We start from the raw sequence: 24112 nt of genomic DNA on the forward strand, positions 1-24112 counted from the left end.
CGTTATTTAATATTGTATATTAGCAGCAAAATAAGACCTCGTCTAGTGGAATAAAATACAGTTTCATAATAAACTATTATTCTTTTTTTCCCTAATTATTGCAGACGTCAAGTCTGCCCAGACTGCTTTTCGTATCACTAAGCATGACTCTAGTGGAAGTTTTTCGTGGCCACAGTATTGAGTATAATAATACTTTAAAATCAAATTAAGCTCTCTGTATAATTAAAACATACATCTGTATCTTATTCCTGTTGTGCAGCCATAAAAAAGCTTCCTATAAGTTTTCTATGAATGCTTGTTTTCAGCTGCCTTCATCCAGTTTGATCCAGCAAGCATGCTGATTTTTAATCTTGCAGGATGTTTCTGATGAGTTGTTGCTTGCTGTATTCATTCCTGTATTTTTTTTGCTTTATGTTCTAAAAATGCAGAAAAGGAATTTGACGTAGACAATTGCTTTTTAACATGGAAATCTATAAGACAATGAAGCAAACAATGGAAACCTCTGACAGCAAGACAGGCATTAAAACCCATTTACTTCGGAAATGATGCACAAGCTAATGCAGAATAGCATGTGTTGTACTGTATATCACAAACTGAAGTTTAGCTGACTTTATACTACATCAATTACGAATGACAGAAATAATAACGGTAAAGTAAAAGATAGAGTTGAAAAATTATTAGACTATTTTCACCTCTGAGCAACTGTAGGCTGTGTATCTGTTTGGCATTTTGAAATGCAATGTTTTCTGAAACAGAAATCTAAATGTAAATTATACAATTTTACATATATTTGATTTAGGAATATTAAGAAGGATTTAATTAACCCCACTTAGGTAGAACTCCACTTAATGTTGTTATTGTCATTATTACAGCAACCAATTTAGATAATAAATCTATCTTGAAAACCTAGCAAATTAACACTGTACATAATAGTAAGAGTGATTAAGCAGAGGCTATCTGTAATGCAAAATTTGTAGTGTTATCCTGTACTAAACAGGCTGTGAAGTTTGGCCTGAAAGGGATGCCGTAGCAGTAATATACACGTAATGGGTTGAGCAGTTATGGAGATAATTTGGGGAATTGTATTTGGAGTTTGTTTTATAACCATATTTTTAATTTTAAGATTGCTGATTGTAGTTTGGAGCGGATTAAAATGCAAACCAGGAAAGAAAGGTTCTGTCTCCGTGCTCATTGTGGCAGGATCAGGTATGATTGTTACAATACTTCCGCATTGACAAGTAGTACTACTGGCAACATACTGGCAAAGTCTGCAGTGGTGATATTGCTGTTCCAGTTAATTGCAATGAATGAGAATAATAAAAGAAGAAGTAGCAGATAAATATGTCAATTTGTGTTTATTTTTTCCGTGTTTACGAACAGACCTGTTTGGAAAATTGTGTGTAAATCTGTCACTGTGACCTTTTAATCTCTTTATAGTTCTCTTCGTAACAGTAACTCTAAAAAGGTTTTATCGCAGCGTAATGTTTTCTTCTGTATTTCGTTGTGTTCTTTGTGTTTTAAACTAATAACATCTCTCGTCAAACCAATACCTTTTAAGGGAGTGTACTCGTAAATTACATCGTGTCCTGTGAAGTATAGGTTTACTCTGAAATAGTTCGAAATAACGTTTAACAATTTTGGTAAAACAGACTATTTCGAAGGAATGAGACAGCAGATTAAGAGAAATAGACTGGAACAGGATAATTTACATATGGATTCAGTGGAAAATGGATGGCTTTCTACTTTAGACAAAACAGAACTCACGAGTAAGTAAGGAAAACAGTGGTCCAACTGGTTAAAGTAATTAGAAATATAAAAAAGAAAAAAATGCTCTTTATAATGCTTTCAAAAAAGATAAAGATGATGAGTGAAGTGAACTGGAAACACAGGTAAAAATGATACGGCAGGAAAAAAGGCAAAATCAGAAAGTTTGAAAGGAATATTGCAATGATGTCTAGAATAAGCAAAATTATCAGTAAAGGATGACATCAAGTGTTTCAGAGATGAATATTGATGTCTTCTATATAATGACAGTGAAATGGCTGATGTATGACGTTAATATTTCACTTGGGTGTTTACCAAGGAAGAAAAAACATCAGACATGCTTAATGCTGAGAAAAGGTTAATAATAGCTCAGAACAAGGTGAAGTGTTACAAGTACAAGAAGCACTAAAGTTAAACAAATCTGGAAACGAGATGTTATTTATATGCCATTAACAAAATCCTTCCAGCTGTCTTTTTAAGACAGGGAGAGGAAATACCCACTGACTGTAAAATCATTATTGTAGTGCCCATCCATAAAAAGGGTAACACAGCAAAGCTAGGTAACTATACACCAATTGAATGAGTATATATTGGATAACAGCTGTTAAAGGAGGCACATTAAAAAGTTCTGCCATTCTTAACCTTGCTGAAAGCATATATTGAGTATATGTTCTTTCAATTTTATTTGATGAAGTACAGTACTGGGGAAATAACACCTAAAGAATTTTTGTTTTACTTCTCCAAAACAATGAAAATTTGTCAAAAGTTGTACATGAAAAACACCCTTGCATTTCCTTTATAGAACTAAAACGTAGGTAGTGGGACAGGACAATAAGACACGTTTTGTGAATAAGGTGGCACTATGATAGCATATATTGTCCCAAGAAAGTGTCAAATGTATTGTTTGATTGAAATGTCATTAGCTTCTGTTCATTATTAATCAATAATCAATTCATTATCAGTGAATTTCAAGCTACAGTATTTCATAGGAGTCATGTATGATACATTAGTACAGAGTCAGAACACTCCAGAAAATGTATAAGCTTAACTCCTGATATATAAGTGCTAAATATTGAAGATTTAAGTCACAGCAAGATGTTAATAAGTGAAAAAGAGCATATTAATAGCATTCAGTTGGGTTTTAAAGACTAAATGGATTGCAACTGTTACAGGAGGACACACGACAGAAATGCTCAGGTTGTTGGAGAGTCTGTCCCAGGCTTATGTTCCAAGGCATTACATCATTGCTGATACGGACAAAATGAGTGAAGATAAAATCCGTTTCCTTGAAGCTTCCAGAAGAGAAAAGGATGGAGAACAAAAGGTATAGTAGGCAAAAAGAACTACAGCCTATCACTACCTTTTCTGTTCTGCTGTACTGTTGTATAGTACCAAAAAAGATCATAATTTCACACATCAGACATTTTATTGGAAACAGGGGAGAATTCAGCACAGACAGGAAAAAAAGACGTTGCAGCAAGCCATGACAAGTCTTGAAGTCTTAACACCACTAATTTGTTTTGAACTTTAAGCTGGGGGTTTTCACAACTTTCTGTGCTGTGCCACTGCACATGTTCGAACAGGACAGTAGCCTGTGTATCTTCATTTTTGCCTGAGGAATATTTCTAACAATACACATGTAAGCATAGTCTATCAGTTGTATCTAGCAGGTGTTAATATTTGTGTGGGTTCCCTTTGGGTGCACTGGTTTCCTCCTACAGTCCAAAGACACACCTGTAAGTTAATTCTGGGAAAATTGGGTATAAGTGTGTGCGTTTCTGCTCTGCTATAGTGGCATCCCGTCCAGGGTGTACCCTACCTTGTGCCAGTTGTTTGCCAGGATTGGCTCCGGCTCCTCTGCAACCCTGAATTGGATGAAGTGGTTAGAAAATGGTTGGATGGATCCATGTTAACATTGTTTCCTCCAGCAGATGGAGCACATTCATTCTTTTTCGTGCAGCAGAAAGGACGTTTGTCAAACATCCTACTGGTCTTGGTGCAATACTTGACTTACAATAACAATAATTTTGTCAAACATTGCTCTGAACATTCCAAGAGCTTCTTCATGCATAATACGATGTGACAATTTATGTCATATATCCATAAACCTGTGTTTAGTATTGTTGCTATTTTTACACATGCCTTTACACTGTATACACTTACAAGGGTCGCTTATCAAACTATTTGACATTGTGTTACATTGCACTGCATGTACAGTTAAAGAAAATGGAAAGATGTTCTGTTTCTGTTTTCTTTATTCTAGTTTACCATCCATCGGATACCTAGAAGTCGTGAAGTGCAACAGTCCTGGAGCTCTTCTGTGCTCACTACTTTGCATTCCTTGGTCTACTCCATGCCTCTAGTGTTTAAATTGAGGCCAGATTTGGTATGGAAAAACTAACCCTTTTTCTTTCAGTCTTTAATAATGAATTTGTTCAATTTGCTCAGAAACCCAGATCAGTTTTGGAAACCAATATCAAGATGTAAACCTCAGTCAGTCTTTTATTTGCACACCCTTCCAATTATATTTCCTCTACCTTACACAATCTTAGACTACTGTCACAGCCTTCCTAGGTATCAGAACCATTCATTTTCTCCCTCCCAGCCAAGTTTACGGTGTCTGACAGGAGAGTTAGTGCCGACTGGAGGAGTGACTTCTATCACTCAAGTCTCTGCCACTTGTTTGGCACGTTGTAGGAGTCACTGCTGCCGATAAGCATCCACCCTACCCTGGAAGTGCTTAGTGAATTATGCACCTCTGCTTGGGGAATTCTATTCATTCTTATCCTGTGACATGACCCAGGCTTCCTCTAGCGATGTCTGGGCCTTAGAGGTCACCATGCACTTAGAATGAATGCCTTTATGGGTTAAGTCACTTGGGAACCACATAAATATTTTTCTCTTTCAAAATCATGAGGTTAAAAGTTGAAATTATTAACCATCTGCTTGATTTTGTAATGCTTGCCTTAGATTTTAACCTATTATACCCAGACCAAGTCCATACATGAGACAGGAAGTCACACAGCCACTCTTCACACACAGAGCAACAAAGTGAGTGCCCTGCTTTGCTTCAAATTGTTCTAGAATTGTTGAAAGTGTTATATAATAAGAAACTTTTTGAAACTTTGTTCACAGTTTTATTGGTGTCAATATCTTTAAAGGTCAAATAGCATTTTGACAAGCATTTATTACAGCTGTACTTTACAGCCATGAAGTTAAAAAATATCTAACTGGTGTGGTCAATTTAAGCTGTGGCTTAAATTGAGGAATTCTTCAAAGTGTCTCTGAAGCCTTCCATTCATCAGATTTGAATATGTTCCTCAATCCAAAATTTATGAGCCTAAGACAATCAAATCTATTCATAAACAGAATCTTTTTAAATCTTGTTAATGTGTCTTCTTCAGTCCTGTAGTTCAAGTAGATAGCTGTGTCAGCATGCGTAGGCTGCAAAGGAACAAGTTAAAGATTTATTCCATGCTGAAAGGAGAAGAAAGGAAACAAAAAGTTTTGGTTATGGAGCCTTCTTCAATACTGTATCTTCTATAGACTATTTTCAATGAGTCGAAAAACGCTGTTAACACGGTATTTAAATGAGCATACATTTCAGGCTAAGGTTAGGGTTAGAACCATTCGATTTTGATGCCGTTTCTCCTTCTGGTTGTACTTGTATGACAAAATTGAGAGCATTTTACCCAGTGGAATGGATTTTCTTAATTTTAATATGATTTAATTTTGGAATACTAAGCAGCCAAGTCTATCCAGAAAAAAGTGAAGATGGGAGAAAAGTATCACTCTTTAGGTCACTTGGGTCCCAAAATACAGCTATGAGGTTAAAAAATGTCTAACTACTGTGGCATTGCTAACCTTAATCCTAGCTGGGGCTTAAATCGAGCAATTCTGGAATGTGTCTTGGTAATCTTCCATTCACCAGATTTGAAAATGTCCCTTAATCCAAAAATTGATCTTGAAACGATCAAATCTATTCATAAGCACTCTTGTGTACTCTTCAATCCTGTATCTTCTATAGACAAATTTTCAATGATGTTAACACTGTATTTATGTATGTTACATTTTATGTGTATGTATTTAAACTGTTAAGTATGCATTCAGTTTCTGACGTATACTATTTCCAGATTAACCTTTTTTCATTTTAAATGTTTCAGTGTCTTCATCTATTATCTCACAAGAATCATATTTTTTTAACATATTCAATAGTAATATGTATATTTTAGATTTTAGGTATGTCGATTAAAACTTTGAGATTAAAAATCAATATTCTGATTGTAGTAATCAAATTAGCATGGAAGATTGCTCATTACACTTTAAATAAAAATACTGTCTCTCAATTTATTTCATATGACCAGGAATAACTTTGTTTAACTGTAAGTAAAACAAAATCAATTAAATTTCCATGTAGTAAACAGTGCAGTTATTATAGAATGGGATAATGTCTTAAACTAAAGTCAAACGTACTGGAAAATACTTTTTAAGGCAAGGACACTAGCCAGTGTTATTGTAATTGGTCCTTCATGGCTAAACAGGGACATAGTCAAACAGAAAGTTAAAAGTGCCTGCTACTCATCTTGCTACTGTATGTTGCATGATTAATTTTTAAAAGCTACAAAATCAAGTGATATGCAGTTAATTCTGCAGGACTCTTATTCAATTGTTACCCTCTCTAGTGTAGACTGTAGATTTTCTACCTGTGTAAATACAAAAACAAAATCCAACAAGAGGCATGTGGAATTTGTATCATAGAATTAATTATGCACACACATGTAAATCGCTGCCTAAAAAAAGTTTTGGCAAATGACCATCTCTTCATACAAGGAGTATGCAACTTTAATGATACCAAAGAATTTTAGAACTCCATAAAATACCTTAAAAATCACACAGGAGACTCGTTGTCTTCAAATTAAACATTGTGCAGTGTTTTGCTCACAGGCCCTATGAGAAAAAAGCTTTTATTAGACATTTTTGCTAGTTTCCACTGGCCTTTTTTAATTGTTTATACAGTACAAGTAATAGGTTTAAATACCTTGGAATGTAGAGAATGCTGAGTTTTGTAGAGTATTTTTGGATCAAAAGTATGAATGGTTTTGTTGTTCTTATCTTTATTAGATATATATAATCTCAAGAACTGGACCCAACTAAATTGCTAGGTTATGCTCCTAAAGTGTAACTAATTCTATGACTGAGGTCCAACTTATAAAATACTGCATCAGTACCGTGTCGATACTGGATCCTGTCCAGTTTCCTCCAAAAAATAGCTTGTGTAAAGAATCTATTTTAAAAATCACAAGATGTGAAATTTCCTCAGTTTTATGTCATGAATCAAAGAAAATATATTTTTTGGAGTATAATGCCTGATTTTTCCTTGCATTGCCACGCATATTAAAAGGATTGATTCAGATTTCACAGTCTTAAAAAAAAAGATGAATTTTTTTTTAAGAAGTATTGATTGAGCTAATCCCAGTACTGCATCACATTTTATCAGGATGCAAGATGTAAAGTCTTTTAAAAGTATTCCTACAGGAATTAGCAGAGGAGCAGGATTTCTCTCTCAGGATTAATAGTATGTGCAGCAGAGAAAGGCCTTATTCACAGGATATTGTAGGGCTTGATGGGATCGCTGGGAAGCTGTGCGGCACTGGTTTGAAGCTTGAGGGGAAATAGAATCGGATTTCTCTGTCCCTTAGAAGAACCAACCAGGAGGTGGAGCATCACTGAAAATGGTGCTTTACAACTATTCATAGAATCTAGAGCTGAGCAGCAATGTTAAACAAGGCAGGTAATGCATAGATATAAAATACTGTACCTGTATGTAGTTTAAATCTATCTGCCTTTGTCTTTTTAATCCACATAAGCTCCTCTTTTGCTTATTTAAATTGCAGTATAAATTAGGCCTACAACATATTGCAAGTAATTAAGTTAATGTGGCTCCCTCTTTCTGGAGTGTTTTCAGAGTTTTCAACCCATTAAGCTCACCAAACTCTTTGTGTAATAATCTGAGAGAGATGTTTTGCCAAGTCTTTGCTGCATCCAGTTCATGCCTATTCTTGAAGGTTGTGGCTTCAATTTTTGCTTCAGCATGAAAATCTGCCCAATCGGATTCAAACTCTTAGGTTGCAATTGCCTATTTCAATATAATATTTCAAGTTATCATCATCCTGCATGGTGAAGCACAGTCCAATATGTATGGAAGCATTTTCTTCTAACACGAGCAGAAAACATATTTCTGATCTTATGAATTAGACTTAATAAGTTACATCATCACTAAAGAGCAATGAGCTAGTTCCAGAGATGACCTTGCATGCCAAGGCCATGACATTATCTCAACCAGGTTTCATAGAGAAGGTGGTGTTCTCCAGTTCCTTTCTTACTCCACATTTGAACCTTTCTATTACTTTGGTAAGGGTTTATCATAGTTTCATCTGTGCATAAAACTTTGTACTTCTGAGTACATTCTAATCTGGATTTTCTGTTCTTGCTGCTGATGAGACATTTCCATTTCATGGTGCAGTCTTTGCAATTCTGCTCTGTCAGGCTTCTGCAAATTGTGGATTTTAGTACATTCACACCTACACTCTTAAGGTTTTTGACAGTTGTTTCAAAGTTTTCCTTGACAGCTCTGATACTGTTTTTTTTTATCAGGAACAGATGGGTTTTTTTTATTGGCTGCCCCAATCCCGGCTGATAGGTTAGTGTAAGAATCTTTAGAATTTTTTAAAGATTAAGAGCTTATCAAAACTAGAAAAACTTCAAATTTCAATAATTAAATTGCACCGTTTCTACACATTAGAACAGTGCACAGTAGTTATACTAATTCGAAAAGCTAAATTAAGCTTAATGCCTGAAGGGCTGATTTCCCCACTCTAATCTTTTATATGTCCCTACTATTTTTCAGAATAGTAAAGATTTATAGAATACAGTAGGTATGCAAGATTATAGTGAGTTTTCACCAAAATTATGCATTTTGAAATGTAGGCATACAGCTGTTTGAAATCTGTGATGCATTCCGAAGTTAAATGAGTGGGAATAAATTGCAGAGCAGGGAGAAGGGAGCTTGCATTCGGAGACATGTGTTTGCCATAAATGGGCATTTCAGTTAGATCACACACTATATTTGTCCTCTTTGAAGGGTACAGGCCATGTCAGCAAAATGGAGTCAGCCATAACTAGTTCCTTTTATGCACTTTATTACTATGCTACTTTAGCAATGGGTTAAAAAGTGTTTTTTGGGAAAATGTGGGAGTATCCTGCCTTGCTCCCATTGCTTGTGGAAATGGCTGTGGCTCCCTTGTGACCATATATTGGACAAAGTGGTTAGAAAATGGATGGCTTATGTTTCACTTTGTAGGTCACATCGGAAGTTAATAACAATCCCTTGTGTATATACTGTATGTAAGACTTTTTTTTCTGATGGAACTCTAAGCACTTTACATACAGGAGGAGACCATTTTGTCTACCACTGAAAAGCTACTCCCAGCTGGGTGATGCATGGCAGCCGTTATGCTCTACAGCCAAAATGTTTCTTTTCTTCTCTTTTCAGCATGGAATAAACCTTTACTTGTTCCTTTGCAGCCTAAGCATGCTGACACAGCCACCTACTTGAACTACCATCACATATGCACAATAGATCAGGTGGAGAAGTGAGAAATTGATTCAACAGTTGAATCAATGTGGAGGGACTGTAGATTGGGCAGATTGTACACACCAAAGGTTGAAATTTCCCCGACATGTTTGTGAGACACCAGGGCTAATACCTGAACTCTTATGCTATGATTGAATCTGACCAAGCAGCCAGGATATAAGTTTAATGTCTAATCTGAAGGACAGCTCCTAATACAGCAGTGTCCCAAGTCACTACAGTGGCATTGGTTTGTAAATCCCGGACCAGAGGGCTGAGTGCCTCCTACTGTTTCAATATTTACAGCCGCAACCTGGTTTTTCTTGGAGTTTTCCCAGCCTGGAACCAAACATAGCCTTGCTTAACGTTTTAGATCCCACAAGATCAGTCTACATGGTGGCAATGCTGCTAGGTTAGTAGGCCAGAATACCACTTGTTGAACTTTGTCATATTGTTTGTATTTAAAATCCTCAGCATATTAAAAATATAAGACCTGTGTTTTCGACAGGAAAGTATACGATGTTGCTGCTGAAGTATTAGAAAGCAGTTTCAAACTTATTTTTCTGTGAGTATTTCATAGGTTAACAGATTAGCAGTGGAGGGGAAAACAGGTAATGAAGCCAATTCATAGATGGGGATTATTAGGAGAACATGATTGGTAAAGGCCAATGGGAAATTTGGCCAGGACGCCGGGGTAACACCCCTACTCTTTTTGAGAAATGCCACGGGATTTTTAATAACCACATAGAGTCAGGACCTCGGTTTTATGTCTCATCTGAAGGACATGTTCTGCGTGAAATTGAATTGATTTAGCAGGATTCTTACCACCAGCAATAGTATCTACTGCTTTCTATAACTATGTAGTGAAATCAGTTGTAAGACGTTAATATTAAAAATATTAAATGTTATTTTACTGTAACTAAATAACTGTATATTCTTATTTAGTCACTATTTTGTCAGGTTATATAAGAAAAGGCCCGACATACTGTATGCACATGCAATACTACTTTTGTGCAATCAGTAGCTAGGTATTTTAATAAAATGTCTGCTTCTGTCCCTTTGGCAGATGGTTTCTTATTGAATTCCAAGACTGGGGGTGCAGACACTGAGTTAAGTTAGAAAATTTGGCTTTGTTCTGTTATTTGGAAAGCCAGAAATGGTTGAATTTTCCATGTCTGGAAAAAATTGTGGATACAGTCATATGATGCAGAGAAACAAATTACAATGGCTATAGAATGACATTCTGTAATGGATTTACCAGCTCTTGGCTTTGTCTTATGGTTTCTAGCTACTAGCAAATTCTATTCCATTTCTCTCTTTTCCAGTAAATCCTTTTATTTTACTTTAAATTTTTGGTAGCAGACTTTATGTTTTGTCTTTAATTTATCAGCATGTGACTACAGGAAAACATACAGGAATTCATTCATTAGTTTTTGTAAATGTGGCATTGCCTGACCTGTAACAGCTGGTCATTTTTATATTCAGGGTTTTCTTTGTGCAGAAACCTTAAAATGTAAATGCCTTCATTTTGTCAGACTCCTATTTAAAGCTACAATATACTGTATACCCTATTTATGAAATACATAGTATTTCACACCTTATATGGTGTGTTTCTAGTGAATTCAATGATTTGTATTAGAATAGCTACAATACATACAAAAATACCTCTAAAATGTTCAATTTGCTTCACACTGGAGAACGAACCTCTAAGTTGCAATAATACAAATCATCGACCCAAATGGTTCTCCAAATAACATTTGTAAAATGGTAATTAGACATCTGTATAAACAACATAGCCATGAGACGTCTTTAAAATAACAGAACTTCACATTACTCTAGTTGTTAATAAAAAAGACATTACATTCGCAGACATCTACGTAAGACAGCTGCACAAATCAAATGTATATCACAAAGGCATCCTAATATTTGATTTTGTCTGATGAAGAGAAGACATTATTTCACATTATTTATCAATGTATAAATACTCATATACAAATATAACCAGAATTTATGGCATGTTGTTTTTACTAATGTTTCCAGTGAAACAGCAATGAAATGCTAATTCTATGTTTAATGTATTAATGCTAATATTCACATTTCATTGATAAAATAGGATACATTCAGAACTTGCCTCTATTATAGCAAGTATTGCAGACAGAATATTAAAGAATACATTCTAATCATGATCTTTATTAAATTTTTTGAACCCGCGGGTTCATTTTAAAAGCAAGAATTTCTTAATGGAATTAAATTCCATTTTATTTGTTTTGTGCAGTTGCATTAAATCTATGTGTATGGTGACCAGTTTTCTTCATCCTAAAGTTATACAGATTCATTTTTTTCTGTTTTGTTCTCTTGTATACTTGCTTTCTAATGGCTAATTGTAAGTGATAATTGGTTACGTGGATCATCTGCTGATATGGGTGACCCATCTCAGAATTCACAGCACTGAAGTGCTATCAGTTGTCCCTTGTAAAAGCCTCATTATTAAATGAATTGTCTTTCTTGTGTAAAATGAACTGCTGAAAATGTAAAATGAATTTAGCTAATCTACACACCATATAACATTTTTAATAATCTATTTTGTTATTAATTTTCTGGTATCCTGATGAAATGCAGGCCAAACTGTGCTCTGGATCATGTGGAGAAATAACTTTTTGTGAGCTCCAACATCTGCATTTAGTAAAATGGATTAGTCATGTACTAGTAATGAGAATATGCTGTTAAGAACAAGTGGAAAACAACACCTAAACATACAGCAGATGAAAACAGGATTTGGACATTTTTTACACTAGATTAAGTTTTATTGAAGCTTTTTAATTGTCTAAATTTTGACTTATGACAACTATCATTTCTCTTGTTCATCAACCTTAATCGAAGGGGGCTAAACTGTGCTTAATCCTTTATGTAAGATGTTTAAAGAAAACAAATATGGTGAATATCATAAGACTGCAAAAGGTTTTTCAACTCTCTTTTCATAATTATTTCACTCTAGCACTGAATTATGTTGTGTCCCTCAACACAAATGGCATAATGCAAGATTTCATATAATCAGACTACGTTTGTTAATCCAAAACGAATCTCTGCCAAGCACAAGCCTGCTAACATTTCTTTGAGCTGGAAGTCTAAATAGGTTTGGGTTTTGGAAATTTCACAGTGAATTTGTTCCATATGAAGGTACTGAAAGTGACAGCCTTGAGTTCTGCTCGTTACATTTGTATTATGCACGCCAAGATAAGGCAATAAAAAATAAAAGAGTTTAACCATTTTACAAAATCACACATCATATGGATGTGGACAAAATTAAAAACTTCACCGTTGCATAGTTTACGAGTTTCGAATTTAAAAAAATAATATTGAGGAGGAATTCCTTTCAAATCTGACTACATTAGGATTGAGTAAAGCGATCATTGGAACTGTGGTTAATACTCCCGGCCCACTGAAGCAGAAGTGAAGGGGGACAGTGGAGGGAAGGTTCAGTCTTTTGTCTTCGTCACAAGGTGATCTCCTGTCCAGGATTAATGAGTGTGTGAAGCAGACAAACAGCATGAGGAGGAGAAAACTGGCAGGGCAGCTATGCACGGAATGTTCCTGCCTGGTTTTTATGTACAGCCTCCAGAAAAGGAAGGTTCAGGATTTTAAAAGGTTTTCTCACAGGCGGGATATTATAATCCCAATAAAATAGACACTTAAGGCTCAATTTTAGAAGCTCAACAAATTTCCAGCTCATTCTAAGAGAAAAATGCCCATAGAAATGATTAAATATTCAAAAATAATAATGACTGTCACATGTGTACTGTATGCGCTTTACTGTATGGTTGTATGAATGGATCTTTCAGCCTTTTGAAACTGTTTTTATTACAAAATTAGTAATGCTGAAACTGTAGCACAGAGGAAAACGTTCTGTATTTCTCCAGGAACCTAATCAGTAAGATATTTGTAGTGTAATGGAAAAGTTTGTTAAATAAAACACAGGAAATTATAGTATCATTTTAGTGGATACACTAATACATCATTTAAGTGGGGATGGATGTTTTTCAAATACAGACAGATTTCTTCGCGGCAAGATTTTTTTTTTACAAACTTCATTATTCATTGAGCTGTGCTTTTCTTTGTTTTAGAGCCACTTACTTTCTATTGAGTAATAAATGTAACATTTGATTTCAGTTCTGTTTGACTGGATTAAAATTCCATAAAAAACGTGAAAGGCAAGATAGGCAACCACAGTGATGAATTTATATTCAGTGTTCACATTCTGTTCTTTCCAATTTGCACTGTCTTGTTGTTAGATAATGACAGGTTTTAACATTTTGTATAGTGCTGCTGAGAAATGTTATAGCTCTGCTTTCAAACTTCACAGCTTGGAGACAAAATCTAATATAGTGATGAGTAATTGAAAAAAAGGGAGTTCAGCTGTTTGTTTAGAATGATATATTGACCACAGTGAACCTTTACAGATGAGTGTGAAATAGTTTATGAGTGATGCCCAGCTCCTGTTCCTCTGGTATAATATTTTTTTTCAGCCTATGCAACTAGCCAGTCTCTAATGGTGACGTAGGTCATACCTCATAGGAACAATATTTTATGTACCAAACAATTATGCTTGTGTTAGAAACACTGTGGAGTGGGTGGGTAAACTCTGTTTCTTAAATTCCTGGTTTAAAACCAGTGCAGTGATTTACTGTACAACTAACTACTGGTGTACTAAGTAGTTGTGAGGATACTAAGCTTGTAAAGATATTTTATTAGTGAGACGCTAAGGATCACTCTTGAAAAACAAGAGCTCAGACTCTTTCCAGATTAGGCTTTACCAGAAAGATTTCTGTGTTATGTGATACCGAATAGATTTGCATGGACATAATTCTGTTGCTACTAGATGAGATTTACAGGGAAAGGAAAAGCACATATTTGATTACAGTGGTTTAACTCCACTGTCTATGGTCTAAGGTTTGTTATTAATGAAACAATGAATTTACTGAGCAGCTGCCTGTGTTATAAATAATGTGTTCTTAATAGTGTTTTGTTTTTATTACTTAACTAAAGTAATAATACTTTAGTTTTTTTTGTTTGTATATCAAAAGCATTAAAGATTTATCTATATTTTGCATTTCACCTCAATGTATTGGTTCAGATATGTTCCTTTCAATTTACTTGTCTTGAACAAGATCTTTTATTTCAAGGAAACAAAAAGATTAAATGAATGGGCATTGTTGTTTTGCAAAGGTTGTATTTTGCGAAAGGTGTTGATCAATAACAAACTGTGTAACAAAAGTAGTTTTCCATTGCCATCTACCATCTAGATAGTTTTTTATGAGCTAAACAGTACTGTATGATGTATTTCAGCTAAAACACAATATGTAAATGAAAGTATGTAATTTGGATGGCAGATCTTTATGGTTAATACAGTGTCTCTCTGTTACAGATAAACTGTCTGAAGATGAAAAGCCAGACAAAGAGCTGCTAACTCAATTAAAACAGTTTTGTTATTGCTTATTGGATGTTTTATGTGGTGTTCTATAATATGATTAGCTCAAATGGAAGGAGGATTTTGATTACTGACAGGGAATTTCTAAATACGAGCTAAAGTATCAAGCAGATAAAGCAAACAATGAAAGACCAAAAAGTACTTTATTCTTGGATGAAACCAAGATTTTATTTCCCAACACAGAGTTTGAGTTTATTTCATGGCATGAATTTTTTTCATGGCAGGGAAAAATTTAATTAATATATAAGATGTGTAAAAACAGAAGTGCAGTTTGTACCCTGAGAGAATGAGCAGATTACTTTTTTTAATCAATGTACAACAAAGATTCTTCAGAATTTTTTTTCCTGCATGTGTTTAGGAAAGAATGTATGAGCCATTTGTTGTCTAAAAGCGTCTTCATTTCTGAGATGCAGTCAGTAAGTTTTAGGTTTCTCTGAAAGGTAGACACGACACGATGTTCCATTTGTGTTTCAATGGACAAGTTCTCTGAAATCTTTCCACCAACTTTCCCCAGAGGCCACCAATAAATGCTTACTTTTAAAAAATGTCCTGTCGTGACTTTTTTTCTAAAACAGGTTTTTCATGCCAAAATAAATTTTAGACGTTTAGATATTAATCTTTGGTAGTACATAAATGTAGAGCAACTTTAAAAGTGAAGAAATCTGATGCATTCAGAGTTGAAATGGTAAAAACCAAATTTGCTTTTTCCTGTTCTTAAATAAACTGTAATAGAGGTTCCATTCTTTTCAAGAGCCTTCTAAAATTCTTTTAAAAGTGGCACATTTTTAGAAAAGAACTTTTCAGTAGCGTGGCATTTTGTAATGTATAGCAAGTAGACTGGATAGTCTTACAGTTTGATGTACTTCTCATTTCTCACTGAAACGTTGCCTTCACACGTGGTGCAGTGATTAATAGAACAGACATTCTGGACCATTGCCATGGTCTGCCTGTTTTCCTGTGTATTATGGCTAAGTCAACCTGGACACTATATGACGTGCTTCTATTTGAGATCTGATACAGAAAAAAAACAGCTGTAGCAAATTCTGTTCACCTTTCTTTTAGATTTTATTATTAGTATGTAAAAGGTTGATTACCTTGGCAATTTTCACAGACATTTAAAGGTTTAATTCAGAAAATGAGAAATTTAGACAACCTTATGTAGAATGTCTGATTAGTCTTGTTGAAAGATTCTATTTTCTGCTTTTTTTCTAGTCTTCTTCAAAGATACAAAGATATTTAATAAGCCACAAGTCCAACGTAATAAATAGGAAGAAATTAGTACCTCACCCAACTCTAGTTGTTCATCACTTGCTGTCCCAAAATGTTTACTATATTTGTGGATTTTTTTTTAAATATACATTATTATAATTGTATTTTAATGGAAGCTCCCAAAACCCATTCTTTGGTTTATCCATCTTTTTTTCCTCTGAGATCCTTCTCAAATAACACAGAGTTGGTACAGGTGTTCTGTGTTCTGCCTGCGAGTGTTACTGGGAAGGGATTAAGTGTCTTTTAAGTCACATCCTTAGATCAGAAAGATATAGATGTGTGTCTCTTTATTGGCAGTTTCACATGACTGTACTGATTTTGTGTTTTATTTCAGGTGTTGTGCAATGGACCAGGAACATGTGTCCCACTTTGTGTGTCAGCCCTCCTTCTAGGAGTCTTGGGAGTGAAGAAAGTGCTTATTGTCTATGTGGAGAGCATCTGTCGGGTGGAAACACTGTCGCTCTCTGGGAAGATATTATATCATTTGTCAGACTACTTTCTTGTTCAGTGGTTGTCACTGCAAGAAAAATATCCTAAGTCTGTTTATATTGGCAGAACTGTTTAAAGAACATAAAAACCTTTAAAAAGACAAACAAGCACAGCTGGTACTGATAACAGACATGATCTGGGTTCATAATGCTATTCATGTACTCATTTTGGCTGAAGAATATCTGTGTTTTTCCCAGGAATTTCTGCATATTAAAACCAGTTCATGCGATAGTTTAATGGATGTGAACACTATGTTAGACATTTTTTATACAGTATTCTGTATTTTGGAGTGTTAATGACTGTAAAAAGTTCTTTCATTGTTATCAGGGTATAGTTTTTTTTCATCTCGAAAGTATTCTAATGGGTCTCATGTACTGATTCAAGGAAAGACTGGTGTTAACCATAAGTGCTAACAGTTGTACGAAAGAAGGCGAAAAAAGTCTCACCAGCAAAGACACCTATTTAAGATTTTAATTGGATTTACCAGTTATTTTTCTGTTTTAATGGCTTACCAACACATTCATGGCTCAAGAACACACCAATACAAAAGTCTTAAGTCTTGGTTAAAACTCAGGCCTCCAGATTGAAAAACCATGGGTGCAAATCCTGAGCTGGAAGCTCAGGAACATGAAAAGTTTGCTTTACTTAGATTGCTGTAGGAAAGAGTGTTCAGATCGTCACTGTTTATAATTTTTTGCTCTCAATTGTCTTACCTGGTAGCATGAATAAAATAATGATAATTTTTGTTCAAAGACATCTTGGTCCTCAGCAGCTTTGTAGGATGAGAGGGATGACTTTCCATTCAGTTAAAATGAATTCTCACTATAGTATCAGCTGTTTTGTGGAACATATAATAAACAAATGGTAACAGAAAAGCATAAATCTGAGAGGCATGGCTCAAATTTTGAACGATACACAATTTGAGTACACCAGTCTTTTCTAGATTATTTTAGACAGTCTGGTAGGTTAGGAGTGTGTACTGTGTTTTACATGTGACGTGCAAAGGCAGGATTCAAGTAGACTGACTTAAAGCTATCTTTTCACAGCAGTCATGGACTTTGATTTGTTTATAATTTGTTCAGGATGTACATTTAACTTGTGATGCATTTCCATCATTGATATGTTTCCTGTCCCTGGACCGCAGAGTCCCTTGTTATAACTGCTTAGTGAAGAGGAAACGCATGAAATGAGCAGGACTGTTTTGATAAATAGAGCTTTCAATAAAACACAATAAACTGGAATGGGGGGTTATTTTTAGTGTTTTCCTTTCAGTTCCAGTATGAACACATTATTTCTGCACTGGTTTAATATTATGTAACCTGAGAGAGGTCCTGAATGACACATATCTTCTGCACTGTATTTGTTGTGTTTTTTATATGAACTGAATAGAAACCCATCAGTGATGCATTTTAAAAAGTCTTATGTTTCCATAATAACATCTTACCAGTTTTCTGTGTAGCATGCATAAATAGGATGACTCAAAAAAAAAAGGTTTGACTTGGTAATCTGAAATTAATGCAGGTAATGGCTTATTTCTACTATCTTGCCATTTGTTTTGTGAAGTCCATAAATGGTATTTTATAGTGATTTAAACAATATAGTTATAAATCAGTAAACAGTGATATGTTTATTTCCTTCTTCAGGTCTTAAGACATTGTTTTCTACTTTTTATCATTTAAGAGTTTACAAAATCAAACATGCCTCAGTTAAAAACTCTGAGACGTCTAAATTAAATAGTACCAACAGAGAATTAAGCAGAAATTCTGGAGTTATAGGAGTAAAGGAAACATTGATTATTCGGTACAGAACATTCAGAAAAGAAAGGAGGTTAGAAGAAGAGATTATGAGGTAGCAGCTTATACAAATGTCATAGAAGCTAAACGGCTTAGAACAGACCGCTTGAGTGCTTCTGAGACCTTATGGATCGAAATAAAAAATATAAGTGTGGGAGGAAGTCTGCTTTTCCTGTTATGCTGTGTCCTACTGCTTGGCAGAGCTGTGAAATAACACTGGCCATTCTAATAAAAGCACAAGTTCTATTTAAAAATGAAGCTTTTTCTGACCTGACCTTATTCAATCACTTTCAAGTGCTTCAATATTTGTGAAGTCCATTAAGCATTTTGTAGTTTATATAATCAAAATATTATACCACATTAACAGCATACTCATCATGACTAGATTAAAAAGGGCATAACCAAGTATTCAAAATCCTCAGGAGTATTAAAAAAGCCAACCTATTGGATATAGTATGAATGTTCCGAACAGGATGTTATTAGGAGAGAACCACAGGGATCTGTTTTAGGAAACCTGCCTGTCCTAATTAATGATTTCTTTGGTATGGTTAGTAAAGTAGTGAAATTTGGAGATAAAGTAGAAGGATAAGCAAAACCTGTGGGAGATACAAAAGAAACTTCAAAGGGTGTAGACAGAGTTCAACATGATACAAACATATAGCTGATGACATTTAATATAGACAAGATGAAAGTATTGCAGGCAGATGGCAAAAACAAATTATGATTATAGTTTTAAGAACCTACTGAGAAAGACTTGGGGGTTTATGTGGACACATCAATTTCATTTTGAAAAGCACATACACCATTAGGATATATAGTTAAAAGTGTAGAATTTATCAAGGATCCACAGCCTCTGAGTAATGTACTCTATGAGTGTTAGTGTTGGCAGATTGTTGAAGTCAATAAGTCAACTTGAGTGGAATGCCAAGTTGCAAAGTTGCAGACTTCAGTGTGGCAATGTTCCAAGGTGAAGATAAAGTGATATTGTTGGGGCTTTTGTAATATTTATGGTATGCGTGATTCTGAATATCCAATTAAAAGTTTCAAGTGTGCCAATCTTCAAATTCCAATTTGGGACAATTTTTTTCACAGTATGTTACAAAAAAAATGATCGACAATGATGGACATCTTTTAAAGATTTACAGATTTATCAGATGCCCACTGATCCTTCTTGCAGTTGTGACTACACAAAAAACTGAGAAGTTCATCAAATATGAGACAAATTAACAAAAATGAGACCGGGATTGTAAGAGTAATGGGAAAGAGTGGAACAGAATGGTATAGCAAAAACTAGAAAATTCTTCACAATCAGGGTAACATTCTAACAGCTTCCCAAGAAAATAGCAACAGCTACTGTATAACTTGAAGATTTCCATGCTCAAGAAACTGCTGACATTAATCTGCCTTGAGAGGGCATCACACTATTTCATTCTAAATGTGTACATTTTTTGTATAGGTGAAGAACTGCAAGTTTTTTTTTAAAATCTGTCCTTTATTGAATTTCTCATTTGTTCTTTCATGGGAGACTATAATTTTCCACACACAGTCTGGGAAGAACTGCATGGGACGTTAACAACTGAAACAGAAATGGTAGACATGACTAAGAGCTGCTTTCTTACTCACATTGTCAGGGAATGCCTGCATAGCCTTCTCAAACAATCAAAAAAGAGCATGACAAGCAGATACAGATAATCCTAGCAATAAATGAATGTCCTATTCTGACAGGAAAACACAATTGAATCATTTCTGGATCACATGTTTACTAGAAATCAGATGGGCCAATTGACCTCCTGTTGATGATATTTTCTTATATTTTTATTACTATATAAGTGGTATTCAAATCCTCAAAGGTATTGACAAAGTCAACCATTTGGACACATGGGGACAGGGGAAGTCCTTGTAAAACCAACAAGAAAGTGATTTCATTAGGGATTTGTGTGAGTTTGTAAGCAGCTGCCTTGTCATGTACTATCTTCTATAAATGTGAGCTTTCAATTTACTTAACATCATTCTATAGAGGCTAGAAATGAGTTAATCAGACTTACATACCTAGGAGCCCAATTTCACTTTAAATCTTGTTTAAACGAAGGGTATTAAATGATAACTTAAAGTACATAAATAGTTGCTATATTCCATTTCATTTATTTCAGATAATTTTTGGAGTATTCTCAAAAAAAGAAAAATGCAGAAATTATAGTTACAAGAACTGAGAAAAATAACATTTGATGTAGAGCCTTATCCTTTTCATACTCATGTTTTAACCTAATGAACACCTGGTTTAATTAAATAAATGCATCTGATTATGTGTTGTAGAATAATGTTTTTAATACTATCTGTTGTAGATTTGTTTGAACTTGGATTTTCCATATACATTAGATGTAAAAATCCATATCTTTTAAAATCAGAATGTGTTTAAAAACAAGAAGCAAAATATACATAAATGGAATGCAAACGGTAGTACTGTGCTTATACTAACATTTACTACTAATACACCTGAGAGGGCAGTCCTGGTCCTGGAATAATACAGTTGATACAGCCTTCATGTACATTCCAAAATCTCCAACTGCTTAAAAAATGAAAATTACTTGAAAAAAGTAATTGAGCGATTTGATTAGCTCAGTAATGGAAATTAACACAGAATGCAATTCTGTATGACTAGAGATATGTAAGAAATGTCTTTTTAATTTATATAATTCAATCCATTTGCTTTTAGCAGCTTGTGACTTGTTTCGTTCTACATTTGCATTCAGATATAAGTAATGTTGTATTTGTAGAACTGCCTTCAAGGGGAGGATTCCAAGGCATGCATTTTCATTTTTGTTTAAAAGCTTTTGAACTCACGTGCTGTACCCACTTAGTAGACTGGTTTTTACATTGTCTCTTTGTTCTTCAGCAGACCTGTCCTCATTTGTGAGTCACTGGAATGCCTGATGGTAAGATTTCCTCATGGTCTGTGAATCATACTGTTGAGTAAATATATTTCCTGCTATACAGGTGTGCACTTTAATAAAACACTCTTTTTTTCCAGTAGAAAAAAATAGAAAGCTTGATCATGTCTTAGTTCCATTAAGTATTTATTTTAAATATATTGGGTTTTAATAATAATTGGGTCCCACAATTTCTTACAATTATTCAAACTACTTGAGAACAACACTTACAGAAAGACTGAACTAAAAGTTAATTTTCCAAAGGAAAAACAGGTGTACTTTAAAATGTATGATACTGTCACGCATACGGCCGACATTACAGGTTGTTCGAGCCGGTGACGTCACAGCCCTTCCCTGTGAATAGCAGGGACCTCAGTCGCCAGGCTGATGAGAGATCTTCCTTTAGCTCAGCTGGCTGAGTGCCTGTTGAGTGACGCTGGAGGCCTGGGTTCAAGTCCCTAGCGGTTGGGGGGCTGATCTGAGGCGGCAGTGGCGAGGGCGCATACCCACGTGAACCTGAGAGTGCTACAATACATGGCATAACTGTAATCAGTAATTTCATATAAACCGTATTATTCATAACCTGCACATAGATTTAAAATTAATACAGAAATAAGCCCCTAAAGTGTTTTTTAGTAAGCTGGTAGGTGTACAAAGTCCCATGAAATTAGATATAATTGTCACAAACCACACGCAGGCACGCAGACACTGTCACATTCCCACGAGCGCCCACTAATTAACTTCACGTACTTTGACTATTTAGACTTCCACTCTGCAACTTGTCCTCGCTCACTATTGAGGTTTCATCAGCCTGAGCTGCGCATCTAGTTAGCGGTTTTCCCTGACTTATCGTTGTTCTTGTGACCCCCTGGATTTCTGACCTACTGCTTCTGATCTCCGACCTCACTCTAGCCTCACGACTTGGATAACGTTCAAATTCAATTTTCTCTCTCACTCTCCGCAAAGGGTCTTTTCCTACCTTTTCCCTCAGAGTAAGTAACAATAATCACATGATCCACAGGGTTGGTTAGCAATGCTGCCATGTAGCTCCGGGGCCCTGGGATCAATTCTGGATTTGCATGAGTTTGTATGTTCTCCCCATGTTTGTGTGGGTTTCCTCCTGATGCTCTGGTTTCTTCCCACAGTCCAAGACATACTGATAGGTTAATTGGCTCCAGGGGAAATTGGCCCTGTTGTGAGTGTGTGCGTGTCTGTGTTCGAGTCTGTGTGTCCTGTCTGGGGTAAGCAATGCCAAGCAATGGGCGCAACTACCTTATGCCTGTTGCTTGCTGGGGTAGGCTCTGGCCCCCCTGTGACCCTGAACTGGAAGAAAGGTTTAGAAAATGGATGGATGGATGAGCCAGTGGGCTACAGAGGAGGCAATGTAAAAGCAAAACATGAAGCACCATGTTATCATGTGGAAAGTGAGGGAACTGGCTCAAGATCTTACAAGAACGCTTATTGACCTCGACAGCTCCAGTGGGGGCTATGAAAATACATCATATACTTGACTGGTCCATCATCAAGAAAAGAAGACATCACAAGGAAACAATGTCAACAAGATCCGCATTCAAGGTTAAATTCAGCAGTACTGCAGAGTTCTAAAACAACAACAAAAAAAACTTGCTAGACAGCAACTGATTGATTTCCAAATCAATACCTAATGTGTTTGGATGAAACATAAATTGTTTTTTTTTTGACAGTGTCACCTAGAGTATGATTGGCACAGAAAGGAGAAGCTCATGCTGAAAAACAATGTAAGCTGGGTAAATAAAAATGGATTTGTTTTACTTTTTGATTGATTTGCATTCCTCTGGTCCTGGTCTCCAGGAACATCTGAATTCTGAAGTTTACCTCAACAAATACGTGTGACTTCTGAGCTCAAGCTTGTTTGCAAATGGACTTAACTGTAACATAAAAATGCAAAGCATGCATCAAACACAATGACCAAAAGGGTAAAAAGGCTTAAAAATCTGTCTTTCCTGGACTATCACAATCTCTAGTGGAACATTAATGGCACAAGCTGTGGAAAACAGATCACAAGAGCAGGTTGTGCAACCTGAGCTGGAGAGATACTGCTTGGAGGAGTGGCCAAATAACCCTAACAGGTAGTTGAATGCCTCCTCAAGGTTGTCAGAGCAAAAGGATTCACAAACGTCACTCTGCTGGCATATGAATAGAATTTATCTTGCATTTAGAAATATATGTGAATGTTTTTTTTTACATATTTTTATTTTGTACATACTAGTGAAAGCCATATACTGTATGTCTTTAATTTTGAATATGTTTCTATCAAATATATTAAATATACATCTGGATTTTCATACTAAAGCATACTAAATCGTGTTTAAGTTACGATTCAGAGACCGGTTAATATTTTGGGAAACAACGAACATTCCAACTTTTACAACTTTTTATTTCACAGAAGTTGTATCTGTTGTAAAACAAAAAAATGACAGAATGAAACACACAACACATATTCAGTGTATCTTCATTGCAACATTGTGTATAATAACAGATAACTGACCGAAACCGATAGATTAAAAAAAGAAATATGAAAGCTATAATAAATGTCATATCTGTTTTTTTTTCAAAGCCTTCAAACCAGATTTGAAGCGAAGCTGAGTTTCGATATCAGCTGACGTCAGCTTCAATTAGCAGCCTCTTGTTTTAACAAAAGGGAGAGTAGATACAAAATCAGCGTCTCTGATTGGTCAACTTGTGGCCGTCAATCGTCTTGCGACAGTTTTTCAGC

General features: G+C 35.3%; 1 protein-coding gene across 1 annotated transcript; it reads left to right on the top strand.

The window, feature by feature from the left end:
* Positions 1 to 1009: 1009 nt before the first annotated feature.
* Positions 1010 to 17875, top strand: alg14 (ALG14 UDP-N-acetylglucosaminyltransferase subunit). The gene is made up of 4 exons (XM_088927437.1): positions 1010 to 1206; positions 2937 to 3088; positions 4028 to 4150; positions 16483 to 17875. The coding sequence occupies exons 1-4, from the start codon at positions 1062 to 1064 to the stop codon at positions 16711 to 16713; spliced, it is 651 nt and encodes a 216-aa protein (XP_088783563.1). The 5' UTR covers positions 1010 to 1061; the 3' UTR covers positions 16714 to 17875.
* The last annotated feature ends 6237 nt before the right edge of the window (positions 17876 to 24112 follow it).

The sequence above is a fragment of the Atractosteus spatula genome, chromosome 11 (genome assembly GCF_055471065.1).
Source record: "Atractosteus spatula isolate fAtrSpa1 chromosome 11, fAtrSpa1.hap1, whole genome shotgun sequence".
NCBI lineage: Eukaryota > Metazoa > Chordata > Actinopteri > Semionotiformes > Lepisosteidae > Atractosteus > Atractosteus spatula.